The sequence below is a fragment of the Xyrauchen texanus genome, chromosome 47, assembly GCF_025860055.1.
Source record: "Xyrauchen texanus isolate HMW12.3.18 chromosome 47, RBS_HiC_50CHRs, whole genome shotgun sequence".
Classification (NCBI taxonomy): Eukaryota; Metazoa; Chordata; class Actinopteri; order Cypriniformes; family Catostomidae; genus Xyrauchen; species Xyrauchen texanus.
The window spans coordinates 3,952,981-3,980,410 of NC_068322.1; the positions used below are offsets into that span (position 1 = coordinate 3,952,981).

A 27,430-nucleotide genomic window follows, 5' to 3' on the forward strand; every position below is an offset into this window, starting at 1 on the left:
TTGAGTCCAAAAAAAGAGAGGGGCCCAGAGAAAGTCAGCTGGGGGCTTTTTATCTGAAGCGCAATGCCAGCGGCCTCTATCTCCCTCAGAGAACCACACAGAAAAATCCAAACACATCTCACATGCACACACGGCTGAAAAGACGGCCACAGTGTGTGACTGTAATCACAAGGTAGAAGCTCCACCTTTGGTTGAATGACAAATAATCCTTCAAACTTCGGAATCCAGAGAACAGTGCTCTTAGGTCACAACCACACTAATAGTTTATTGTTGTCATGTTTACTTCTCTCATCCACACAAGAATCCACTCAAAAATCAAACGTCATAATGCATCTCTCTTCTACCTGCCCTAGTATTCAAACTAAACTGTTGTCAACTTCCATGCAAGATATTGTCACGTCAACATTCAAAGTTTGTCAAGAATTTTCTTTTTCTAGTTACCTTTGGAGTTCTTTTGGAAATATTTCACAGATACATTTATGATAAGTACTTTGATGTCCTTTTTCTAGTTGGCATGCCAGTGGCACAAAGGCTTGTTCTGTTATTAATGAATGTTTTGACACTTGATGCAGTTCTGAGATAGTTTCATGCTTGAGAGAGAGACCCTCATGAGCTAGCATTTTAAAGTCATTTATCATGCTTATACGGGGTCCTGATTAAGATGGCCTTTATAGAATGCTAATTTGGTGATTTGATATGCCAGTTCCCATAGGATTATCCATTAAACTATTAAAACTCTGTGGATTTTTGAAGTCGTTTTGATCATTAATAGGTGTTGAAATTCAGAGGAATGCCTGAAACTATATGCCACATGTCTCAGTTCCTTAGCAACAGACAACCCAAAATGAGAAGGAGAAAACTTGACGGTGGAGAGAAATCAAACAGCCAAGTGCTGACCTCCTAATCATACCATTACAGACAATCAAAAACACAGGCATAGAGATAAAAGAAACAACACATTAAAGTCATCAAAAGTGGAACAAAAAAGGAAGGGCTTCTCCAGTTGTTTTGATGTACGATAAAAGAAAAAACAACACCATTTTAGATAATACGTAACATTTATTTTAAAAGAATAGTCTCTCATCATTTACTGACCCTCATCCCACACAAGTATGGATTTCTTTTTTCAGCTGAACACAAACAAACATTTTAATTTTTGTAGAATATCTCAGCTCTGTAGGTCCATACAATGCAAGTCAACAGGGTCCAAAACTTTGAAGCACAAAAAAGCACATAAAGGCAGCATAAAAGTAATCCATACGACTACGGTGTTTAATTCCATGTCTTCATAGGTATATGATAGGTGTGGGCAAGAAACAGATCCTTTTTTACTATAACTTTTTCCTCCTGCCCAGTAGATGGCGATAGGGAATGCAGATCGCCAAAACAAAAGTAGAACTTTTAGTCAAGCAGAGAGCTTAGAAGGGCAGTTTGAAAGTGGAAGTTAACAGTAAAAAAGGACTTAAATATTGATCTGTTGGATGGCATGGATAAAACCACTGTTGTACATTTTCTTGAGCTTCAAAGTTTTGGACCCTGTTGACTTGCATTGTATGGACCTACAGAGCTGAGATATTCTTCAAAAATATTAATTTGTGTTCTGCTGAAGAAAGAAAGTCAAAAAGAGCTGGGACAGCATGAGGGTGAGTAAATGATGAGAGAATTTTCATTTTTGGGTGAACTATCCCTTTAAGGTAACATTATTTCTTCATGCAAAAACAGAAACAACCTCAATTAGCCCACATTTCATTTTCATTTAAAAAACGCATCTGACCACAATATAAACACTATATAGTGTTATACAACACAATATAATTATTAATTTATTGCTAAATAAAAAAGCAGTCTATTTCATTATAAATAAATACAAATTATGAAATTAGAATTTAAACTAAATAAAATCAGCGAACAATTACAATTTTGGAAAATCAGTAACAACTAAATGAATGATAGAGTGTTTAGGTAAAAACACTGCGACATATAGGGTTCATCTGAAATGAATGTTTGTTCTCCTCCTCTTTAAAATTCAGCACCTCACAATAGACTCACTCTGTTCGTACAAAAGGGCTCACTTTCAATAGCATTCCCACACACAATTAATTCCTGTTTGTTAATGGCCCTGATGATTCAGTAGCATGTTGAGTCCAAAACATTAGGAGAAACCACTAATGGGACCACATTAAACCATCAACTAACCTTTCTAAATGCCCTAAAAAATATTTATTTATTATTGTAGACTAATGTTATGATGACAGAAAGCGTCAATTCAAAGAAATTTGATACTAAAGAATTTTAAGAAGCCACAGTTCAATCAACCGTTCAATCACTCTGTATCTAACACATCTTGTTTGGCATTAGTTTCTGTCTCACATCCTTGTCCTAGTCCTAGTGTGGACTGTAGCAAAACCTATTGTTGCATCAAACAACAGACACTTGAGCAACACTCTCAAGATCCAGTAATGAGGGCCAAGATTACAGGCATCAATAGGTGGATGTTAAGGAATGCAGATGTCCTCTCGGTCTGATAAGAGTAGTTCTTGGCATCGCTATGTGAGAGGGCTGGATTATATTTTCACATTTGACCAAAAAGAAAATATTAAAAAAAGTGTCCAAGTCTATGTTTGTTTAACACGGAGTATAAAATTTGTATCTGTGAAATATACAAAATAAATAATATAAAGTCATATTTATAATAATTATTTTAAATCATATATAATAAAATACAATTGCTTTTAGGAACAAGTAAATTTACATGTATATAAATGAATGTTATCATATTGGAAAAACACTTTATCCATAAACTTTATCCAAAGAAGCCATATATATAGCATTAAAATTATTAGATTTATCTGAAAGTATTATTTGTTGTAAAAACTCTGGAGATGCCACCTGTCATTTCACGTTTTTATGGTATTATTATTTTTGTATTATTAATTTTCTTTATCCTCTTTTTAAATGTATTGTTTTGTGCAAAGAGCCTTCCATTGTAGATTGGCTTCGTTGATTGTAAAATGAATGCATTTTTGGTTTTATTGTATGTCTTTAATTTATATTAATAAATAAACTGTCTCAAGTGCGTCATCTAGCGGATATTAGCCAAACTGCTTTCTTTACGCAACGGATTGCGTCATCAGAAGGCGACAAATGTTTGATTACATTACTTCTTCCTATATTTACATGCGTCCTTGAGACTCTGTGCACTTTAGAATATGAGTGATTAACACTTTTACTAGCTTAAACACAATTACAGATTATAAAGTATATGCAGTGATGAATCGTCTTTGGTAAGTTGTCAGAATTTATATTATCTTATAATAGAGCTGGACAGCCAGCTACAGTTCTCTTGCAGTATATATAACTAAAACAACTTTAGTCAATGAAGTGATATGAAACCTACTATTCATATTACTGTTGTTGTCAATGCAGATATGTATTTCATCATTTACAATATGAGTGATAAAAGTTGAAAACAAACCTGATGTCCCCTCTTGTCTTTCAGAAGCTGAATACATATATTGATTGAATAGAGATGAGTGCTCCTAATGCCAGTGAACGAAGAGCTTGCTGGGGAGCGAGAGATGAGCTCTGGAAGTGTTTAGATGTCAATAAAGACAGCACATCTGCCTGTGAAAAATACCAGCTAGATTTTGAAGACAAGTGTCCTGCTCAGTGGGTGAGTTTGTGTTTGCAAGCCATTTGAATTTTGGCAGGCTCCAAACAGGACACAGATGAAGTGAAATAGCAAACGGGGTAATTAATATTGCTTTTTCAATATGACAGGTTCATAACTAGTAACACATAGGAAAAGCTATTGCAAATGGTCTTTGCTTTTCCAATTGAAATTTGGATTATGTCAAAATGTATGCTTCCACAAATAAAAACCGCATGAGCTCTGAAAATAGTTGAAAATCTTTCCATAGGATATAACAGAAATTGTTATCTTGAGATATATCGCACCTGTCTCTGACTGTTTGAATGAAACAAAAAAGAAAAAAAGAAAAGAAAAGTCAGTCAACCACCCGCCCTTTTTTATTTTTAGCCAATCAGAAACATACTCTGACTGTCAATCAAGCTCACCGAACAAGTGCGTTCCCACCACTGATCTATATATGTTGATATATGTTGATTATTAAAGATTATACATTTGTGATTAATAGGTACATAGTCTGTATCAATTACAACCTGTGGGCACTTTTGAGAGTTTCATCTGTTGGCGGTCGATGCCCTCTGTCGGTAGGAAATAGTAAAATGGCCGCCAGAGCACTTCCTGTGGCTTCACCTACTTCTGGCAGTTTAGAATTCTATGAGCAATCCAGTTATATATATATAGATCAGTGGTTCCCACCACTATTTTGTCGTTTCCAAAATCTTAAATTTTTATTATTATTTTGAATTTTGAGGATAAAGATAACTGCGCTAATGATAAACTGAGCTTTTAAGATAACTATTCGTTTAATGTGACTACGTGTGCAACCATTAAATCGTTTTATGTAGTCTAATATTTTATATGAGTACAATAGAAATCGGCATCAGGCATCGAAACGCCCATATCGGTCGACCACTGCTGTTTTTGACTATAAATAAGTGCTGAATTCCAATTAATAATTATATAAATTAACCATCATTAATTAATGTAATTCAAACTTGTATCTATTATAAACCATTTAAATAAACCATTTAAATAAATATTGTGTTGACATATACATATGCTAGGGTTCTTTGTTCCATTTTACAATGTGTGTAAAATAACTGATTGTTGTAATTCAATGGCAGGTGAAGTATTTCATCAAACGAAGAGACTTTTTGAAGTACAAGGAGAAAATACAAAACGAGGGATATGAACCCACAGAGGGAGCACCAAAATGATAGCTGAAACTAATAAACTATCTGTGCATCGAAGTGAGTGATAACACTGAACAATTGATGTGTGCTCCAGACTCAAAGACCGACGGTGCCAGTGGGGCCACTATGCATACTGCAGGAGTACTGTAATTTTATTTTATTTTTTTATGACTCTTAAGTAATACAACAACTATAAACAAAATGTTTATGATTGATGTCTACCGTATGGAGCTTCATTGTAATATTTGAGATGCAGAATAAATACTTGAACAAAAAAAATAGAGTGACTTGTTTTGTTTTAGAGATGACAAGTGAAACACAGGCTTGATTCAAATCAATCGCAAAATATATTACAATTATTGTGTCATGACTAGGACAATGGGTGACCGATAATAACAAACTGTTACTTTCCTGTATGTACATTGATTAATGGCCACTTTTCAAAAGCACAGAGTTTTATTCAATTTTACGATTTTAAGAAACAGTAGATTTGTACTCTGTAAATAATAATCTTCTGGTACCAGACCACATAAGCCATGTAACATTTTGGTAAGAACATATTAGATACTGTACAGCCATTTCAACTGATGCATGATCTCCCTCAAAACTCTCAAGTAAATAACACAAATGTATAACATTTGTTAGCCCTCAGAAAATAGCATACAGATATGTTACATTCAGTTGGTAAAAACATGCATTGCTGATTGTATTTTGCCTTTTTTGTTGTATGTAGGCACTCTAACTTGTGCGTTTATCAGTAAAGATGCTCAAGTAGTATTCTGGGTTCAATACAATTTAAGTTCAATCAACAGCATTTGCGTCATAATATTGATTACCACAAAAATAAATTTGACTTGTTGTTCGTTTTCTGAAAAAAAAAAAGCATATATCTGGGATACAGTGAGCCACTTACAATGGAAGTGAATGGGACCAATCCTTAAACATTAAAACATTCACTGTTTCCAACGGATAGCCACAGAAGTAAAAATATTAGTGTTAACATGATTTTTTTGTGTGATAAAATTGCTTACTAACCCTTTCGGTGTAAAGTTATATCCAATTTTACAACTCTGTTGCCAAGACAATGTAACACCATAAACCCTAAAACAATGTTTTAAACAACTTGACAGCTCAAACCATTTTTTTTTTAACAGAACAATTGTTGTAAGTGCTATTATAAAATGATAAGCTTCACATTTCTGTCTTTTTTAAACCCTCAAAAAATTGGACCCATTCACTTCCATTGTAAGTGCCTCGCTGTAACTGCATTGTTTGCTGCTTTTTTGTTTTTCTCCCCAATTTGGAATGGCCAATTCCCAATGCGCTCTAAGTCCTCGTGGTAGCGTAGTGACTTACCTCAATATGGGTGGCGATGGACGAATCTCAGTTGCCTCTGTGTCTGAGAACGTCAATCAGCGCATCTTATCATGTAGAGATATAGCGCATGTGGAGGCTTCACGCTATTCTCCGCGGCATCCACGCACAATTCACCACAAACCCACCGAGAGCGAGCCACATTATTACGACCATGAGGAGATTACCCCATGTGACTCTACCCTCCCTAGCAACCTGGCTAATTTGGTTGCTTAGGAGACCTGACTGGAGTCACTCAGAACACCCTGGATTCGAACTCGCGACTACAGGGGTGATAGTCAGTGTCTCGCCGAGCTACCCAGACCCCACCATTTAAAAAAATTAGAAATGAGGGATGTCAAAATAATTTTTTGTGGTGATCAACATTGTCACAAATGCTGTCGATTGAGCTTCACTTATATTGAAGCCAAAATATTACTTTAATCTAAGCCAATACTTTTAAGGCAACAGTGATCTATAAGTGAAAAGAAGCTGGTAACTTTAAATATTAGCAACCAATTGCGCTTTCGTTCACGATAGCTTTTTAAATCTAATAGATTAAACGTTTCATTTGAATGGGTGAAGAATTCCTTTAACCACAAAGTATATAAAAGTTCTGCATCTCACGGAAACACGAGGCATCACAGATTTTGTCTTCTTAACTCTGTACTCCACGTACAGGGGGAAAATAAGGCCATAACAGGTATGTGCCTCCTTCAGTGTATATTCAGTGTTTTCAGTCTCTACATGTCAAACACACACTCCTCTGACACACACACACACACACATGCATCATCTGTTTTCAGCCGACTACAAGCTGCCCGTGACGTTACGCATCACTGCCCAGGTGGGGAACTCGCTCAGGTGGAAAAGTGTCTCTCCCCACGTCATTATGGCCAACATGACCACAAAAACTCCAATCAGATTCACTCCGAATCCAGCCTTAACCTGCAAAGAATGCAGGAAGAACTTAAGAACATTAGGAAAAAACTAAATGTCAATAATACAATCAATATTGTAAATGTCCTGTTTTAGTTTTTTTGTCCTCTTACAAAACAGGTGCCATTTGGCTATCTTATATTTACATATCTTATGTTCTCTATCGTTTTCAATAGGGGGCTATCTTAAACTATCAACCCTGTTACCAAGATTGTGTTTAATAAATGACTGATGATTAAAAATTGGATCTGTGTGGAAGTTAATCAGAATTAAATCATCTTTCTAAATAAGTGCATTGCAGTTTAATGACTTCGTAATATCAAATTATCCCTCAAGTTCTGTTTTGTGATTTTTGACCGACTCAATTCTTTTTTTATTTCTTTTTTTTCTTCTCTTTCTACCAACTAAACAAACACCCATCTGAAAAGATTCCATTAAGTTTAAGTGATTTTCTAAAATAAATAAGATTATACTGTTCATGGTCAAATTTAACAGACCATTGAAATGAATGGGTGAGACTATAACACAGAGCCAAAATACAGAAAACACACACTCAAAAATGAATTGATGTGATCCACCTCATCCACCTACTCCACACACACACAAAGACAGACAGAAATTAATAGAAATTAGCAGAAAATAATGGGTGAGACTGATACAGCCAACATACAGAACACACACTTACAGAACATGTCTGAACCCACTGAGGGGAGTTTACTCATCCAGAGAAACATTGTTATAAAAACAGTTCAAAGCTAAACTTTGTATAATAGTCTAAATACATATTCAAATGGATAATTTGTGATAATATCTAGAAATTGAGTTACAGAGACCAAGCAACATTAAGGGGAACACTGAGGCCAGTGGCGCCTGTAGCTGTATTGCTGTATGCACTGTTTGTACCATGAGAGGGGGCTGTTTAAATGTTTTATATCATTTTTAAATTGATTATTAATGTGTGTATGCTCACGAGATATTTAGAAAGCAAGAGAGAATGAGAAAAAAATAAAGGTGTGCGTTTGTGTTGTAAAGTGCGTGTATGTGCATGCGTGGGTGGGGGATGGGTGAAAAGAAATCTGATTAGTTAGTTTAGTTGTTGTTTAACTGGCCCTTTTTCCATATACAAAAAATGACAGATAGTTAACGTTTGAACCCAGGCTCAAAATGAGTAAATGCTCACTGAAACAGCTAAACTTGATCTAAACATTTTCAAAAAGGCCTAAAAGTATTGCCGCAAATGAGATCGCTCCTCCTCCCGTGGAGACCGCAGTCTCCTCGGCACCTGAGTCCAGGGTACCCCTTCCTCTTTCATCGAATGCATCTAATGCTAGCTGCTCAACCTCATCCCATGGAACCTTTTCCCTCCTATAGAAACCTTCTGCTAGTCCTGCCAGCCCACAGGTACCAGTTAGCTGCTCTCTAACAGTAACTGACATAACAGATATTGGCAAATTTAAAACAGATGAGCTGAAATTGGCCACTGATTTTGTTAAACTCAATGCACTGCAATGTAGAGTCAGACTGCCCAAGAGACAGGGTCGCTCTGTCAAAATCCATTTTTGGAACGCAAAGTAAAATCCCTGATGAGTTTTTCAAAGCAGACTTTATACCAACGTTGAGATCCAGCATATCACAGGATAGCCTGCCCTGTGTGGCCTGCATACTTTTCTCATTTGGGGACATGATTCTCAGCGTTTTGTACCGAGTAATGTAAACAATGTCACAAAGCATCTATGCACATAAGCACATCAGAGTGTGTGCAACAGATTTTCTATGTGAGTGTACAGGAACGAAACAGTCAATTTGCACATCATTAGATTACTCCCACTAAGACACAATAGAATGCAACAGGCATGATGTCAAAGCAATAATTGATTTAACTGATATTTGCCGACAGCAAAATGTACCTCTTAGAGGTCATACAGACGAACGTAGGAATTTATATGCGTTCCTTAACTTTCGTGCAGATGGTAATGCAACCATAAAACAGTATTTGCAGCTCGCTCCTTCAAACACAAATTACTGTTACATCAAATACAAAACAAACTAATTGAGTTGTGTGGGAAACTGATTCAGAACACAATTCTTGAGAAGTGCAAACAAACCTGCTGGTTTTCTCTGCTGTAGTATGAAACGGCTGATATCAGCAATTCAGAACAAGTCTCGTTATTAGTCCAATATGTGAAGTGTGACTCTAGAAACTATTCAGTACGAGATGACTTTTTGTGCCTCATTTTCACTTCTAATACTACCAGCGAGACCTTGACAAAATTTTGCTGGACAAATTTCAACCTGTTAATATGGTGGGACAGAGAAACAATGGGGCTGGGAATGTAAATGTCAAGGTGTACAAGCCGGCATTAAACAGCTGTATCCTGCTGCCACCTATGTTCATTGCAGACACCATGCACTTAATTTGGCAATAGTGCAGTCAACACGTATCCCGTTGGTTTAAAACGCACTGAACCCTGTACAGACATTGTGTCTTTCATAACAGCTTCACCAAAATGGCTGCAAATCTTTTTGGCAGTGGCAGCAGCACGAATTAGCATTTACAAATGTTTTCCAATACATGCTGGTCTCAGCAAGAATTGTGAGTTAGCACTGTCATCCAAAACTATGAGAACATCTATGTAACAATGGATCAACTAAAGACTGAGGGGGACCCCAAAAGCTGCAATACAGCGACGTCTCTAAGCAGAACAATGGAGTCATTTTATTTCATTATCAGCATTATTGTGATTCAGGGTTTGCTGCAATATCTATCGCCTCTTAGCAACAGTTTGCAAAACCCAAGTGCTACAAGCAATGACAGTGCGCTAGTGATGCTGCTTCAAAATAAAAGGGAAGATGCAACATAAGGAAATATGTGGGATCAAAATTGTGAGTTGGCAGCCGAACTTCATATCAATCCCTCGGTCCCTCGCATAGTAACAATGTAGACAAAGAGGTCAAACACACTAGCAACAACCCCAGAGGACTATTGGGGATGGAGTCTGTTCCTTCCATTCACCGACTACCTTGTATCTGAAGTGAGAGGACGAGTTTGCCTGGCACTCCCACGACTAAAATGCCAGTATTTTTTGCCGGACAAACCGCCAGAATTGTCAGACACGGTGTGACAGGAGATACAAAATTTGTATGGGGCACTGTTGCCCAATCTGGTGGAGGCAATTTAATGATACAGAACCCAGCAGCAGTGACATTTGTCAGGTTTTAAAGAGCATGGCAGAATCCTTCCCCAATTTATACTGTGTACTGAAAGTCCTTCTAACTATGCCAGTGTCCACGGCCTCTGCAGAGCTGTCTTTTAAGCGCATTGAGGCATCTAAAGACTTATTTATGCTACACGAAGACAGACCACAGGCTTACTGGACTTGCCCTTATGAACATTTATCCTGAAATTAAAATCAACAGCGAGGAAGCACAATTCGTTGTGGGAGGAGGAGAGTAAACTTAAATAGGTAGGCAAGGTTTATTTTTTTATCAATTTGTAGTGTCATTTCTTGAGTATATGTTTGAGTGCGTTATAGTGTGTGGGGGTGTGTGTTGGGGGGGATAGGGGCGTGGCTCTTTGCTTACCCTGAAATTAAATCCTGCAGGCACCCCTGACTGAGGCCACCTATAGGCTATATTTGTCATTGCTAAGAAACAGCCAAGCTTTTGTCATGTTTTTTATCCAGCAGATGGCAGCAGATGCCCCAAATGCATGATGGGATATAAAAGTAAATATTCAAGTTGGCTTTAAACTGACATGAAGGTAACAAAAATGTGCTAATTTTGCATTCGAATGTTTAAAACCTTTCAAAAATTCACTCTAAAATGACCTCATCTGTTTCATAGAATTACTTACAGATAGTGCACACTTCAAAGATACACTTATGGAAAACTAATGATTAAAAATGTAACCTTTTGACCTTACGTTCTTGGCACAGCTGTGAGATGCGACAGAGTTAATATAACAGAATAATGTTTTCTCATACCATGTCGCTGATCTGCACGTGTCCGTAACTGAACACAATGGCATTTGGCGGGTTTCCAACTGGCAGCATGACACCAAAGGACACACATATGGTGGCGGGGATGAGAGTGTGTAGAGGGTTGATCAGCAGAGTCTCTGACTGTGTTGGGACAGGACACACAGGGTCATTTATTTGAACTATTACAGTATAATACATACAGTATTTATTTATATAACTGCTCAATAATGTGGTTTCATGCTGATTTGTGTGTGTTTGTTCTTTCTTTCAAGTTTGATGTGTAATAGTGTGTTCTAACCAAGGCAGACAGGATGGGTAGAAAGACTGTGAGCGTTGCTGGGTTGCTGGCGAACTCTGTGACGGCAGACACGAGCAGGCAAGCCAACAGTGTGACGGCCCAGGGAGGAAGACCACTCATTGGCTCCAGCTGCCGACCAATCCACATAGAGAGTCCTGACACCTGGACGAGTAATGTTGCATGGTAAATGTAACAGTTGTATGAAGTATTTGGGCGGTGGATGTGATAAAGTCCATCTGCGGAAGGTGGTGTGACGAGCGAGAGATCGTTCACGGTCAGCTGACCGGCATGTGTGTGTTTGTGTCTTTTGTTTAAGTTTAAGTTTAAGTTTGCCAAGCCGGTTCTCGCCGCCTCCTTGCCCGTTTATATCCCTTTGCAACCTTAAAATATTTCTTTTATGCATCTTATCTATTTTATAGCCTTGGGTTTAAGGAAAACGCTATTTATAAACATCATTTAACTGACGTTTTTCCTAAGAAACAGCAAAGAAATGTCCAGGTTATATGTCATCCGAAAATATACAGAAAAATATATATAGAAGAAAATGAAACCTATTTTATGGCCATAACATTTATTTTGCATTGTGACATTATCGTGTTGATAGTTAAGCATATTATCCCCAAAATGATCGTTTTATTTAGTATTTATTTAAACGTAGTAATTACATTAAAATAAATGTAAATTCAATTCATTACAACAAATACAACCATATACTTACAATTGTACTTAGGAAAATGTACATCTCAGTTTACTTTGTCCAGCATGATAGTAATAAAAAGAAGATTTATTTTACATTAAAGTAGGGGAGGGCAGTTACAATGTCCTTAACTGTCATGCAAATAAAGTCACAATTAAAAAATACTTAATTTTTGTGTATTTCTTCAAAATAATAATAATTTAAAAAAAATAATAAAACAATTTTATTCAAATTTGTGTTAGACAGTTATGAACTGTTTTTTTCAAATTTAACCTGGTACACTTATTACAGAGACAGTACATCTGAAACAACCTAAGGTTAAGTGTCTTGATTAAGTGCACAACGATAATTGTTTATGAACCGCCCCTTTCAGGTTTCCAGCCCAGATCAACTAGACTCCACCAAACTGTGCTTTTACCAACCTTACATCCAGCAGCCAGCGCATATCCCCCTCCAACCAGAATAACAATCTCCCATGGCATGAGTCTCTGAAAGTCTTTCCATGTGATCATTGGTGCTAATGTATCCTCTTCCTCATCCTCATCATCACCTGCACAGATAACAGAAACAAACTGCTGTTACCAAACTGGGTCAGCAGGATGCACTATTGGGCACATTCACCTTTACTCTCATGTCCTCAGCTGAGTGAACTTGTTGTTCAACAAGACCTTGGCGGTCTGTATGACAGCATTGGCCTGCTGAGTGAATGTTTGTGGCAGCATTGTAGTGCGGAGATGCCCTGCTGCAGTCAGCAAGGGATCTGACCTTTGTTCTCGCCAGAGACTGCAGATGGCCAGGGCTTTCGAGCAGGAATGAGGAAGAGGAGGAAGCCGAGCAGCACCGACACAGTGGCATCAGTCCTGTAGCCCTTCCTGCAAGGCACATAACATAAAGAACGTTTCTATATCTCTTTTTTTCAATGATTATTAACAGGTAACGCAGTTAAACACAATAAAAAGTTTTGTATAGAGTAAAATCAAGACAATGGCTCTGTTCCAAATCCTAGTGAGCTGCTTTGCTGTCTACTACCTTAATGGGGAACTACCTTCTAAGCTAAACAAATGGAACAAAATGCAGGTCCCACAATGCCAGTGAAATTCTTTTACAGTAAATTGACAGTATCTTAAAAATGTGGTGCTTCTGCGCAACACTGAAAAAAGGCGAGATGCAGCACAGTGGTTTAAGACGTGCTTTTAACGCAAGTTTACACAAAAAGAAAAGACAAAATGTCTCACAATGTTTTTTAAAAGTCAAAGTTCTTTTAAATGTATTCGCCACCTTAAAAAAGCGGTACTTGTGTGGCCTTGGTAGCTCAGCGAGTATTGACACTGACTACCACCCCATGGAGTTTGCGAGTTCGAATCCCAGGGTGTGCTGAGTGACTCCAGCCAGGTCTCCTAAGCAACCAAATTGGCCTGGTTGCTAGGGAGGGTAGAGTCACACGGGGTAACCTCCTCATGGTCGAAATAATGTGGTTCACTCTCGGTGGGGCGTATGGTTGTGCGTGGATACCACGGTGGATGGCCTCCACACGTGCTATGTCTCCGCAGTAACACACTCAACAAGCCATGTGATAAGATGCATGGATTGACGGTCTCAGACACGGAGGCAACTGAGATTCGTCCTCCGCCACCTGTAACGAGGCAAGTCACTACGCCACCACGAGGACTTAGAGCGCATTGGGAATTGGGCATTCCAAATTGGGAAGAAAAAAAAATACAATAAAAACAATAAGCGGCACTTATTTGCATGACGCCGGTGCAACGGTCAAAGACATCTGTTCAGAATGCAAGTGTATCACAATGTGTTTTTAAAAGTTGAAGACCTATTCAAATGACCTGGCATCTTAAAAAAGTGGCACTAAAGCATGAGATGCTAAAAAACAGCAAGAAGGGGCACAACGATCAAAGATGTCCATTTAGTGCAATCTCACACAAAAAAATTAATGTAGGTGTCTCGCAATGTGTTTTTATAAGTTTAAATACGATTAAATTGACATAGCGACTTAAAAATGCGGCACAAATGTGCAACACAATAACAAAACAGCGAGGCGCTGCAAAACCGTAAAACATTTCAGTGTAGCGCATGTTTACAAAGAAACAATTGAAAAACAGGTGCAAATGTTCTGTGTGAACAGCCCTTCAGCTTTTTTAGCTTGTGTTAAGTCAAGGAAATGCTTCGTTCTTGAGCATAATTGGAAATCAATTGTATTGAGCTTGTAAAGCTTAAATCAGCTTGTTCATGTACTTCTCAAATAGCAATGTCCAGCCCGGGACAAATCCTGGTTCCCTGGTGAACCACAGTACGGTCATCAGAACAAAGAAGACACCCGTCACGACTTCAGGATAGCTGTACACCAATAGAAAATGTGTATTAGTCCAACACCAAAAATAAAAGAAATCAGAGCAACATTAGAAAGGGGTACTAGCCAGACAGAACCCTTAAAATCTTGTTTACCTGATAGGGCCGAGTTTCTGATACTCCTCATGAATACGTTTCTCAGAAAGGATCTCACGCCTGGTTTTGCGTTTCTTGCTTAGAGAGCAAGTCTCTCTAAAACTGTGAAAAGATGATTTCACAAAGTAAGTGTAAGCATAATGTTAAAAACAGTTTTAAACCCATTGCTAATGTCTATGATATAAACAAAAGTCTGATATTCTTACTTGCATCCCATAAATAAAAAGTGCAGCCAGATCCAGGTGAGTATCAGCATAATCAGTGCGATCGGCAAGCTGAAGATGAACCAGGTGCCAAAATTGATGACCTTTGCTTCTGGGTAACGACTGAAAAAGACATTTTGTAACTTAATGTTTTGCAATAACTTGCTATTAATTTGGTTTTCCGGTTCATTTATCAAAGATCATAAAACTACCATTAAAGAAGTCAGTCAAAGTGCATCGTTATAATCACTATCTACCAATATATGGATATATGAAATCAAAATTGGCCCTGTTTACTTTGTTAATACACGTTTTTGGTCTTATTGTGCATTGATTCATAGGTGCATGTAATTCCAAAGAAAAAATGTTTGTCTTTGTAATCTTACATTAAAATGTAATAACTAGCCCTGACTCTATAACTACTAACAACCGCATGCCATTTAGAGACCACTTTTCACAATCTAACATTTCCACATGGATAAACATCTTATCGTTCCAATAAAAACATGTCAACTGAATATTTAAATATGATTAAACTGTTAATATTATGTTCTAGATCATACAAAATGTTCATGTGCCTCTTCACTGTAACATTAAATGTGCAATGAGCGTTTGAAAGCCCTAAGAAGATAATGAAATCCAATCAATGTGCTGCAAGAATTTTGGCTGCCCCACTTTGGCCTAATTAGGAGTTTACATTAAGTGTATCAAGTAAAATGTCAAGTCAGTGATAACAATGCTTCCAGTGAACAGAGATTGTAACGAAACCAATGATATACAGTTTGCAAAAAAGAAAGGAGCATCAGCTCATCTTTATTGTCAATACAAAACCCACTGACCCAATACAAAATATCCTCTTTTAACTGTGATTTACAGTATCTTCAGTGCACATCAGTGGCGCCCTTCCTGCGTAGCAAAAGCCAGGTTACAATACAGAGTCACCTTTGCCCAACTAGTGTTGCACAAGGATTGTTTTTCTCTGCAGCGTCTTTAAAATGTGCAGGAAATGAGATTTAGTGGATTGAATTTGGTGCTTAAATCAATCCGAGTGCCCAAGAGAAACAAGCCAAAGCAGCATTTTTTCTGTATGTACCTTTTATTAAATGGACCAGCCACAGTAAAGTGATGACATACTTGTTGAATTGTTCGGCAAAGATGAGGTTGGTGGATGTGCCTGTTAATGTGATGAGTCCACCAATGGTAGCCGCGTACGTGATGCTAAGAGACAGACACTTGCAGATCATGTGATCTCTCTTGGTGGGGTACAAAGAATCCCGACGGATTTTGGGTTTCTTTGGCACAGGAATGCTGACTGGAGCCTGTTTAAGAACAATCATAGTAAATAATTTTAGAAATCACATAAACAAGTTTTGCAACGTTATTGTTGGCTAGCTACAGGTCTCACCTCTGGTAGATATCCATTGATGTGTTTAGAGAATTCTGGGCCGAAACCAGGCATTAATACTGAACCATTCGTCTCCTAAAGTATGGAAAAAAACAGTTTTGACAAATTTGGCCTTTATTAACTATTCAGTTTCTTTGTCTTGTTTTATATATATATACATATATATATATATATATATATATATATATATATATAATTATTTTTTTATTTCTCCCCTTTCTCCCCAATTTGCAATGCCCAATTCCCAATGTGCTCTAGGTTCATAGTGCGCTCTAGGTGGCATAGTGACTCAATTTGGGTGGTGGAGGACAAATCCCAGATGCCTCCGCGTCTGAGACCATCAATCCACACCTCTTATCAAGTGGCTTGTTGAACACGTTACCGCGGAGACATAACACATGTGGAGGCTTCGCGCTATTCTCTGCGGTATCCACGCACAACTCACCACTTGCCCCACCGAACGTGAGAACCACACATTATAGCAACCACGAGGAGGTTACCCCATGTGACTCTACCCTCCCTAGCAACCGGGCCAATTTTGTTGCTTAGGAGACCTGACTGGAGTCACTCCGCATGCCCTGGATTCGAACTTGTGACTCCAGGTGTGGTAGTTAACATCTTTACTCGATGAGCTACCCAAGCCCCCGTCTTGTCGTTTTTATAAAAATAGAAGAAAACTGTATTAAAAATAGCTATTAGAGATTTTATTTTGAATATCTTATATTTCAACTTATATATGTCATGGTTAGGTGAGCATCAATATAAATTACAATAAAACACAATTGGGTCATTGTATTAAAAATCTCTTAAATCAAAGTGATAAACTGATTGCATGAATTATCCAATTTACGCTTAAAAAAATTGTTAAACTACTTTTTTGCATTTTGGAATCTTGCACCTAGGCTTCATTGACTTTAGGATTAGGATATTCCAATTTTGTTGTGTTTAAATCTGGGTATTTGGAATTTTGTCTTATGCTGCTTTCACAATCTATCGGAATTATCAAAAATACGTCTTTTCCCTCTCGGAAGTTGTACATGAATGACCCATCAAGACATAATTACGACTGGGAAACTCTTAAGATAATTTTGATACCTGAGTTTCCAGGATTGGTGGGGATGTAAACTTTCAACATGGCGGAGGAGAGTATGGTTTGTGCTGCGAATGTTTCTAAATTCAAATTTTTCTAAATACAGGTAATTGTAAGCATTTACAGTTTCGATCCTATTCATTTATATATATTAGCAGCCATTTGATGCATTTTGTAAATTTTTACACAGTGCAAATAACTTAAACCAAAATTCCACTATCGTCACTATTGTCTAAATAAAAGTTCCTCAAGGAATATGTTTGAATGAACCTGATGTCATCCATGTTTCCTGTTCTTCCTAACAACAAAGCACTTGAGCGTGACATACTCGTAATTACCACTTCAGAAGTGGGAAGTAGGATAATTCCAATAGTACATTAAGGCAGTATTGTTCCATTGGCAGATTTTGCAGTTATTTAAGCTTAAACCTCATGAAATGTATTATTTGATTTCTTATTTTAAGTTGGTGGACATCTCGTGGCATTTTGCATAATAAAAAAAAAGATTTCGTCTTACCTCGTTCAGTATGCAGACTTCATGTTTTTTACTGCATTTAAAGAAAAATGACAATAAATAATCTTGTTTTAATAGGTAGCAATTAATACATTTCACTTTGACCCGACACATTGGCTTACTTGAGTGAACGGTCCATCAGCTCAAGTTGATTCTTGCTTAATTCTTGGTTTTCCTCTTTATCTGGGAAGAATGTGACAAAATGAAATCAGAAATATGACAAACATTTGTTGCTCCTAAACACATGCTCCACCAGTGGAATTTCACCTGCAAAACTATATAAACAAACATAAAACAGGCTGCAATATTTTACCACACTATTCCTTCACCAGCTATGCATTTCATTTGACAAAATCACCAGGCACAGATGTTATTTTCATATGTGATTGCTGGTGTTCCTCACCACTCTCCTCATCCTGTGTGTCCATGGTCACTGAGTCTTCAAGACCATCTGCGATTCCTGTGCAGATCAGTTGTTGTAACACGGCTTCAGCGATCGGCATAACCATTGCTGTGGTGGATGTGTTGCTTAACCACATGGAGAGGAATACAGTACAGCACATGAACCCCAACACCAGCCTACGACACAAAGAACAAATACTAAAGAAAATGTATGCAGGTCAGTGTATAATATAACTGTGTATGTGTGTAAAAGGGCTTTGGAAAAACAAGATTGCGAGTAAATAATGACATCATTTAAAGGGATGGGTGCGTGTGTTGTACAGTATCTGTAAACATACATGCCAGGTTTGGCTCCAGCGATCATGACCATCCGGAGAGCGATGCGTTTATGCAAATTCCATTTTTCAATGGAGGCAGCCAAACATATGACCCCCATCAGCAACAGAGTGGTGTCCTTAAAATATTCAGAGGCCACCTGCATACACACACATACATGGACACGTTAATGTAGTTTGACTTTTATCTATAACACGCTGTTCTTACTTGAATTTCGTGCAAAAATACTGTTATGAATACAGTCACTGCATGTGACAAAGTCAATACGAATGATTATGTTTATGGTGTCTTAAATTCTGACCTGTTATTGCCATCCCTCTGTCTTATATTTTCAACCTATGTCCATCACATTACATCAGAATGTATTTCCACATAAGAATTACAATGTGACTATCATTTGGCCTACTGTTGCTTTCACTTCAGCATGACGAGGCTGGTTTATGACCATCAAAGGCATGCTGTTTTCCAGAAAAACAGCTGGTGGAAAAGCTAAAGTGGAATTTGTAATTTTTTATTTGGTAAAATAATTTGTACCCCAAATTGATCTTCAGAAACAACTGTAAGTAAGCCATTCATTGGTTGATTCCCCCAAAAAGTGTAAACACTGAGTTTTTCAAAACATCAAAAATGCTGTTTGTTTGAGCATTCAGACCAACCCGACATAGAAACATTGGCTCAACTAATTGCGTGAGTTTGGTAAGGGGCTATTTGTTTGTCTGACCAATGAAAGACCAAAGAATGTTGAGGAAACCTGTTTGAAAGTCATAATTTTTGCAATTCAGTTTGGACCCATTGTACAAAGGTGCCTGGAATGGTTCCTGACAGGCAGCAGAAGCCCTAACCCTACCGCCAAACCTTATTCTAACCTTATTCTAAATATAGCACTTGTAAGGCTGAGTAGCCTCAGACAATATTTAGCAGAGACGGGTCACTTCTAATAAAATGAATGGGAGGAATTGGAACGTCCACAGCTGTAGAAAGGAAGTCCCGCCTTAGAGGTAAAAGAGCCAATCACCTTTTAGAGAAAGACATCGCCTGTCAACCAAGAACGCAAGAACGCGCATGCGCATTATCAAAACAAGACGGTAAAATTGTGTTTTTATAGCGTAATCTGAGGTAAAGAAGCACAATTTGTGAATCCATTGTTGAGAGATTTTACTACTGATGTTCCCATTTAGGAGATTTCAGTCTTTCCCCATTCAAGTACAGTAGATGGGAGCTGCATTTGTATGCCTCTTCCAAAGATGGCCACTGAGAGTGACTTGACTTGCTAAAATGATTTTGGTAGCCTGCTCGGAACATCTCGGGGCACCTTTCTCCATCGCGTCAGTTTGGTGATGCTAGTTTCTCAGAAACTGCTCACTGCACCTTTACACTAGGTGAACTCAGAAACTTTTTGTTTGTGACATCTTGGACTTACAGTGACACCTAGTGGTGTGGATGCAGCATCATTCAAAATCAATAGTTTTCATTTACAGATGCCATTGTTGAAATTTACTATTCACAATCAGCCATGATTAATATAATCCAAGAGTGAAACTGTCCAATATAAAGGCAGTTATTGAGATTAAGCGAGTAGTATTCAGCTGGTCATGTGATTCTAAAATGGCAGCCCCTGTGAGGGTGCCCCTGCCCCATGTAGAGTAAAACAGCTTTTATAAGGTTACTGATATGACTAGAGTCCTCATCTTATCAGAGTGGTCATAATTTTGTACATATGTTTCAAAATTACTATTAATTTCTTTAAGAGTTAAACATTTTTAAATAGGAAACAAATTACTGAGTGCACCTTTAAGAAGCTAGTGGGGCTAGCTTTCAAAATGCAACATGTGCTAGCGACCATCTCTGCAAGGAAAACAAAAAGGTTAGTCTCAAAAAAGTGGTGGGATTGTGTAAAATAGGGCATATTTACCAAACACGATTGCAAGGACTTAAGATAACAGGTTGCTTTGTCAAGTTTGTCAATGGGATTTAGTCACATGATTCAGCATTTTCTTTTATGTAATATGCTGCCGGTTTATTGTGGATGCTATAACAGGGTGGTACAAGTGAATGATCAGCAACTCTGAGAGCTGTTAAATGTTCAAGCAAGGCTAATTACTGCACTCACATGGATGCAGACTTGATGAAACAAAAAGCTTTCGGAGCTTTCGTGACTCTCAAAGCTTCAACTAAAGAAGAGAAAATAGAAAGATCCTGGATTTATATTGGTATTAAAGATTAATGCCCTGATGAAGAGGCTCAAATGGTCATAAGGAAAGTGATGAATGGAACCAGGTCAAGAGTCATATTCTACTTACATAAACCATCACTGCAAAGTCCTTGTATTTAAGTTTATTAAACATTTTGCCTTCACATGATGGACTTACCTGAACTCATACAGTGAGGTCTCGAAGTGTGAGGCCACTAATGAAAATGCTTTTATTTTGCATTATTTTCTATTCTGATAATATGGACCCAAACTATGCAAATTGCTTCTAGTAATTGTAAAGTTGATATCAGTGACATTACTGTGGTCAGTAATTTGTCATTGTAAATATCCTTGCAGAACGCTGCACACAAAACATTCTTACCTCACTGGACTTAAGGACCCCAAACAGCGGGTACAGGAAAGCTGGCACCAGCGCAGCAGCACCCAATGGTACAGCTTCAGATACCCAATACACCGCTGTCACTATCAGGACATAAGCACAAGACGATTCCTACAGATAAAACAGACCAAAGAGAGACTCTTGATTGTGAACATTACACTCAATGTACAGTATTAACGTGGTTTTAGGAATATTTTGCACCAACATATGGAGATAGACATGTATTTTGACAGTATTGTAATGTGATCTAAACACTGTTAAAATTGGCTATTTGTAATGTAGGATGCACATTATGTTAACAAAGTGTTTTGTCATTGTCTATTGTTTTTTAAGTGAATGATCAAGTGGAATGTGCCAAGATCTGTTTTGAAGAATTAATCTGTATTTCTGCAATCGGTATAAGCAATACAAAATATGCACAAGAGCTGATTATACACAAATCTATATAAAAAAAAAAAAACAGGAGAAAATATCTGGATATACCAGTTGCCCCTAAAATGTCTGCATAAACCTGTTCTTCAAACAAATCACAGCATTAATTTCAAGCAAAACAAGAATTTGAAAAGCACCAGCGTCATTGTGCATATTAAATCCAAATCCTAGCTTCCCTGACACATTTTTGGATATGAGTTGAGTGAATTTCATGTGTGTCCACCACTGGATAAGCACCATAATCAGAAAAACAAATATAATTTTTACCTAACACTTCAGCTTGTCTAAAGTCTGCATGCCAATGTTAGGCCAGCTAATAAACCTTGTCAGGTGACTCATATTGCTGAATTAATCAGGTTTCATAACAGGCCTACGACCAGCCAAGCAGTTAATACACACTTACACATTCCACTGTGGTGTTCAGGCACAGTTAATAAATCTAGCTAATGAGAATGATGCATAAATGTTGTTTATTCCCCAACTTTATTTTGAGGTACACCTAACAGGACTAATGAGACAAAACTGGTCAAAAAGTAAACATTGGCTATGTTCGGAATAGAATACTAGTGTACTGATTAATGCATATTGTGCACTACACACTGAATGCTGCCTACTATTTATTAAATAATATTTCAAACAGTAGTATGCTACATTGTTGTCATTAATTTATTAAGCATAATTGGTGTTAGATCGTGCATGTTAAAAATCACAGTTGATATTCCTTTCCGGAGTGACTATTTGCACTAGGTGTAAATAGCACCTGCTACACAGCACTGCTGTTTGCACTCCAATAGTCTGGTGGAAACACAGAAATTAAATACAAACTGCACACATAGTGGTGTTGCAGCGGTGTGGGTGTAACACATTTTTTTGTATGTGTGACCTGGGTTTGAATCCGCCTTTAGTCCCACTTTTTTTCCCATCCTGCCTATGTCCACTCTTAATATTTCCTTTAATACAACTTATTATAATAAATAAAAATGAATATAACGGTTGATTTCCTTGCAGTGATTTGGTCACAGTGAAGGTGTGGGAGTTGAGAAAAAGGTTTTATCCAAGTAAAATTAAGCATGGTTCCCCTTTGATTCAGTTCATTCGACATTGCTGTAAGCACTATGGGGAAGTCCTTCCAGACGACCTTGTTGAAACCCTTTTCAATCACGCCAATCCACTGATTGGCAATGGTGTCTGAGCCCGGCCCTTCAGGCGTGCAGTTGGCACAGATAAGCGGGCGCTCAGTGACCATTTCTTCTGAATTTTCATCCTTCAAGGCTACGATTTTTGTCTTTGTCTTGGAACCCTTCTACGTCGCCGATGATATACCCTTACAGCGGACTGAACCTCTCAGCCTGTCCTCAGCACCTACAGCAAGCTCCACTGTGTGTTCCAGTGAAGAGTTCTCCAAACTGACATCGAAGACGCTCTCAGTGAGCAGGTTCTTTGCTTCAGACACTCGTCGTTGATCAATGTGGAACTTCAGCGAAACTGGAAGATGGAAGAATTAGAGAAGGATTTCGTGCCGGCGCTAGACCTGCGAGCCCCCCCAAACTTCCAATCTAATGTCCTCGCCAGTGCAATATGCTCGTGATGAGCTCCGGCCCTCTATTGGAGCGCACAGCCTCATTACGTTTGGCGGCTCTGACAATGAGGATGGTGCTGTGTCACTCGCAGCTTCAGACAACAGGCCACGGTCTGTTGAGTGAATGTCGAGTGAACTGAAATGAAAGGGAACGTCTCCGGTTACACATGTAACCTCGGTTCCCTGAGATGAAGGGAATGAGACATTGCGAAATCTGGCCAAACTACTACTTCATAATTGTATAATACAAGTGACTCATTCTGTCACAAAATGCCCAGCTAGTGTAGAATGTTTTTTTTTTTTTGGACGAGATGGTTAGTGTTAAGGGTGTTTAAGGGTAGGGGTTGATATAGTAGCATGTCTGTGGGACTCTAAATAAACACAATTAACACACTGCATTGATTTAAACCAGCACCCCTCTGGTTACATACAGTACCACCCTATTTTTGGTCTTTCTGTTGTCCCTCAACACTCTTGCATCATGGGTATGCCTAAAGCTGATTTTACATAGCGTGGTATTGTGTTCATAAACTTGACATGTTGTGTATACTTTCTCCCCACATTTCTGTTGTTTTATTGCTTCCCAACTGTCTAAACCCTGTGTTGAAGGACATCCAGTTCTGTGGCACACTAGCAGTTTAAGCTTCCATTGGCACATTGTTTTTACTCTGCTAATCTCATCATTGCTCAAGGAATCAGAATATTCAGACTGAATTGATTTCTGTTAAATGGTCTGATGGGATAGTGATGTGTCAACCAGGGGAGGAAACTAATCATTGCCTTGTTCTAATTAATCATGAATGGTGTGATTATAACATTATAAAACCTTAAACATCCACTATTCTCTTATTAATATTACTATTACTTTCTGTGAATAATTGCTTACACTCAACTAAATGATAATGCCTTTATTTCTGACCCTTGATTAAATGGTTATTCAAAGAGGCCTCTAAGATGAGTTCAGAAAACATGTGGGACTAGTGATCTAATCTTAAGTGTGTTGTGTGATAGCAAAAAAGCTGTTAATGCATAGGATAATGGCATTTCCTGGAGAGGAAATAATCTATGCAATGTTGTACGGTTTGTATATTGACTTGTCAACTGTTTTAATTCATCTGAATAAAGTGTGTGATTGTAGTTTTGTAGTTGATATATAACATGTCAAAGAACTTTTTAGATTTTTAATGTCAAGATTTTAGGTTGAGAGTTACATAAATGTAAAAGAGAAATTGTAGGCTATAGGCTAACTTCCTGCTTTTAAGACTAGTCATTATTTATTTTTTATTTATTTTTACCTAAACTCAAAAAAGTATTTTTGTGGGGTCTGGGTAGCTCAGCGAGTAAAGATGCTGACTACTACACCTGGAGCTGCGAGTTTGAATCCAGGGTGTGGTGAGTGAATCCAGTCACGCTTCTTAAGCAACCAATTGGCCTGGTTGCTAGGGTGGGTAGAGTCACATTGGGGTAATGTGACCTTGTGGTGGCTATAATTTGGTTCTTGCTCTCGGTGGGGCATGTGGTGAGTTGTCCGTGGATGCCGTGGAGAATCGCGTGAAGCCTCCACACGTGCTATGTCCCCACTTGCTATGTCCCCGTGGTAACGCACTCAACAAGCCAGGATTGACGGCTTCAGACGCGGAGGCAACTGAGATTCGTCCTCCCACCCAGATTGAGGCGTGTCACAACACCACCATGAGGATTTAGAGCGCATTGGGAATTGGGCATTCCAAATTGGGGAGAAAAATAAGCAGAGAGAAATAAAAGTATTTTTGATGCATTTTAATTGAATAACACAACAAAATTGATAAAAATGTAAATATTTGGTTGGCATTTATTTGATTTTGTTAATATTACTCAGTAAAGTTTGATGGAATTTTGTCATAAAATTGAAATGTATAAATCTTAAAATTGTTTTCATTTTATTTTTTGTTTAGTTCATTTAAATGGCCATGTTGTGACATGACAGATGATTTTTTGAAAGCACAAATATTCCATGATGTTGTATCTCAATTAATATGAGGTCATAAAAACAGCATGCATTACAATAATTTAAGAAATTACCACAAAAACAATTTATAGTTTAAAACTTAAATCATATTTAAATTCTAGCATGTCAGAATACAAAAAAAAAAAAAAAAACACAATTGTGACTTGTGTTGTGAAACTGCCATTGTTGTGGTAAATCACACTAGGTGTGAAACCTAAAAGAGGTTTATGTTCAAAAACTCTGGCATTGTATTGCCTAAAATGACTGCAACAATAAGGGTGAAATAAAAATGTGCAATAAAACGTACTTAAAATAATTTACAAATAAATGATAATTTGTGTAGGATTCAGGACAGGTGATTGTGTAAGATATCCAGGGGTCAATTAAGTGCCTCTCTGCAGGTTTTAATTTTTTTGGATTGAAATGGAGTTCTAACATGCTTCATAAACAAACAACATCTGCAAAAACCGCCGGTGTTTCATATAAACACCTCCCATCAGTACCGCATGCACCCTTTCACCGTCGGAGTGGTCAGATTATCCTGCGCCTGGAAATGTACCAATTTGGTGAAAGGTCGTCCCGCTTCCGAGAGTAACCCCAAAGGAGAAGAATCAATAACCACAATATAATATTTGATACAGTATTGTATAGACTTTCGGTCTCAAATGTATAATAATTTTCCAAATGCATATTATTTGTGTGTCTGTCTAATGTTCCATTAAACAATGAAAAATGATATAGTGAAATTAATTTCAGAAGTATATGTGCATGCAGTAAACTGAAAAACACTAAACTAATAAAATATTTAAAATGGTAACAGAAAACGGTACAAATTTCAAATTTAGTGCAAATCTCCAAAAGTTACCAACGCGCATCAGTGCGTAAAAGCGCATGGAGAACGCGAGCTGTGCGCACTTTTCACGGGTGTTTGTGAATTGTGGATATGGACGTGTATATCTACTTACACTGCACGGGTGGATGAGTGGCAGAGGAAGCAGCAATAACGGGATCATGACCACGAGAATGAGTTTCCGAGCCGTCCATATTTTTTTTATCAAGTCCATTCTTGCTCCTTCCAGCCGCATGGGAGGATGCTTTGCTATTCAGTTTACCTCAGAAGTCCAGGGTTCAGATTGCAAAAGTTGTCTTCCAGAAAGACTCTAATAAGCCTCTTTACGTTTCCTTTTAACTTTATATGAATTATAACTATAGTTTTCGTGAAGATCTTGCTATCCAAACAAATTGCGCAATCCCTTTTTCGAGCGATTTACGTTCTGAATAAAAGTTGGTTTGGGTGCATGGATTGGAAGCGCAACGGTTGTCTTTGGTTCATGTATGGTTGTGCTATGTCCTATAGTCCTCCTAATCCATTCAGGAGTGATGTTTAGGACCGTTTTATACCCCTTTAAAGATGTATTGATGAAAAGGACAGCGGCAGCTCCTTTTGTTTCTCCACCTGTAGGTCTTTCTATCTGTGATTCGCCATGCGCCCTTATTTTTGACAGCAATCTTGACAATATGAAATAGCGCAAACTGCGTACAAGTATGCATTAACACTCAGTTAACGTCTGTATGCCTTTTAAAACTTCTAGGATGAATATGCAATTAATGGTGCACAGTAAAGCTAATATTTCTTTAATCCAGTTTTATCTCCACCCAGTTCGCGGCTGGACCAATCAGAGTTGAATCAGAAGATTTAGTGAATGGATGAAGGGTCGCGAGGAGCGATGCGTCTGAGCCAAATTGAACCGTTTACATGCAACAGCGACAGCTTCTCAGAATAAAACCAGCAGGGAACATCGAACACGCTGTTAACTCACTAAGCCGTCAGTATAAAGGCGTTTGGACAATAAGAAGAAAAACACCTGCAATAATATGCACAAAAGCTCTCGACAGCTGTTTTAGCAGAAGACAATTTATGCTCACAGCTTCAACCCGATAGCCTATATCATGATTAGTACACAGAATCCATGAACACAGTAGGCCTACATGCCTGTAGGGTAGTGTATTTTACACACCAGATGTAAATAAATAAATGAATAAAATGAATAAATAGTTAACTTACTAAAAATAAATGTAAATAAATACATAAATAAATGCAATTGAAACTAAGACGCAACAAGAAAAAACTAAGAAGCGTAATTTCCGTTTTATGAAATATTCCCCAATTGGCTCCTGTGTCTTTAACTGTTTACATTATTATGCTACAAACCTTTGCACTCTAAAAGTGCTCAAATGCTAAAAGAGAGAATCTCCAATCAACTCAATTGATTTACATTCTACCATTTCTGTAATGGCTTGCCACCTAGTGGAACACATGAACAAT

General features: G+C 37.8%; 2 protein-coding genes across 2 annotated transcripts; one reads left to right on the top strand and one right to left on the bottom strand.

Moving 5' to 3' along the window:
- Nucleotides 1-3,131: 3,131 nt before the first annotated feature.
- Nucleotides 3,132-5,112, top strand: LOC127638988 (cytochrome c oxidase assembly factor 6 homolog). The gene is made up of 3 exons (XM_052120772.1): nucleotides 3,132-3,284; nucleotides 3,500-3,673; nucleotides 4,774-5,112. The coding sequence occupies exons 2-3, from the start codon at nucleotides 3,530-3,532 to the stop codon at nucleotides 4,864-4,866; spliced, it is 237 nt and encodes a 78-aa protein (XP_051976732.1). The 5' UTR covers nucleotides 3,132-3,284; nucleotides 3,500-3,529; the 3' UTR covers nucleotides 4,867-5,112.
- Nucleotides 5,113-5,177: 65 nt separating this feature from the next.
- LOC127638987 (solute carrier family 13 member 4-like) lies at nucleotides 5,178-26,684 on the bottom strand. The gene is made up of 16 exons (XM_052120771.1): nucleotides 26,070-26,684; nucleotides 21,089-21,217; nucleotides 18,518-18,654; nucleotides 18,181-18,356; nucleotides 17,900-17,960; nucleotides 17,781-17,811; nucleotides 16,175-16,249; nucleotides 15,904-16,088; nucleotides 14,773-14,892; nucleotides 14,567-14,668; nucleotides 14,357-14,458; nucleotides 12,875-12,981; nucleotides 12,532-12,659; nucleotides 11,413-11,574; nucleotides 11,118-11,255; nucleotides 5,178-7,143 (listed from the first exon to the last, which is right to left on the bottom strand). Exons 1-16 carry the CDS (start codon nucleotides 26,187-26,189, stop codon nucleotides 7,006-7,008), a joined length of 1,911 nt encoding a protein of 636 aa, XP_051976731.1. The 5' UTR covers nucleotides 26,190-26,684; the 3' UTR covers nucleotides 5,178-7,005.
- Between the last annotated feature and the right edge of the window lie 746 nt (nucleotides 26,685-27,430).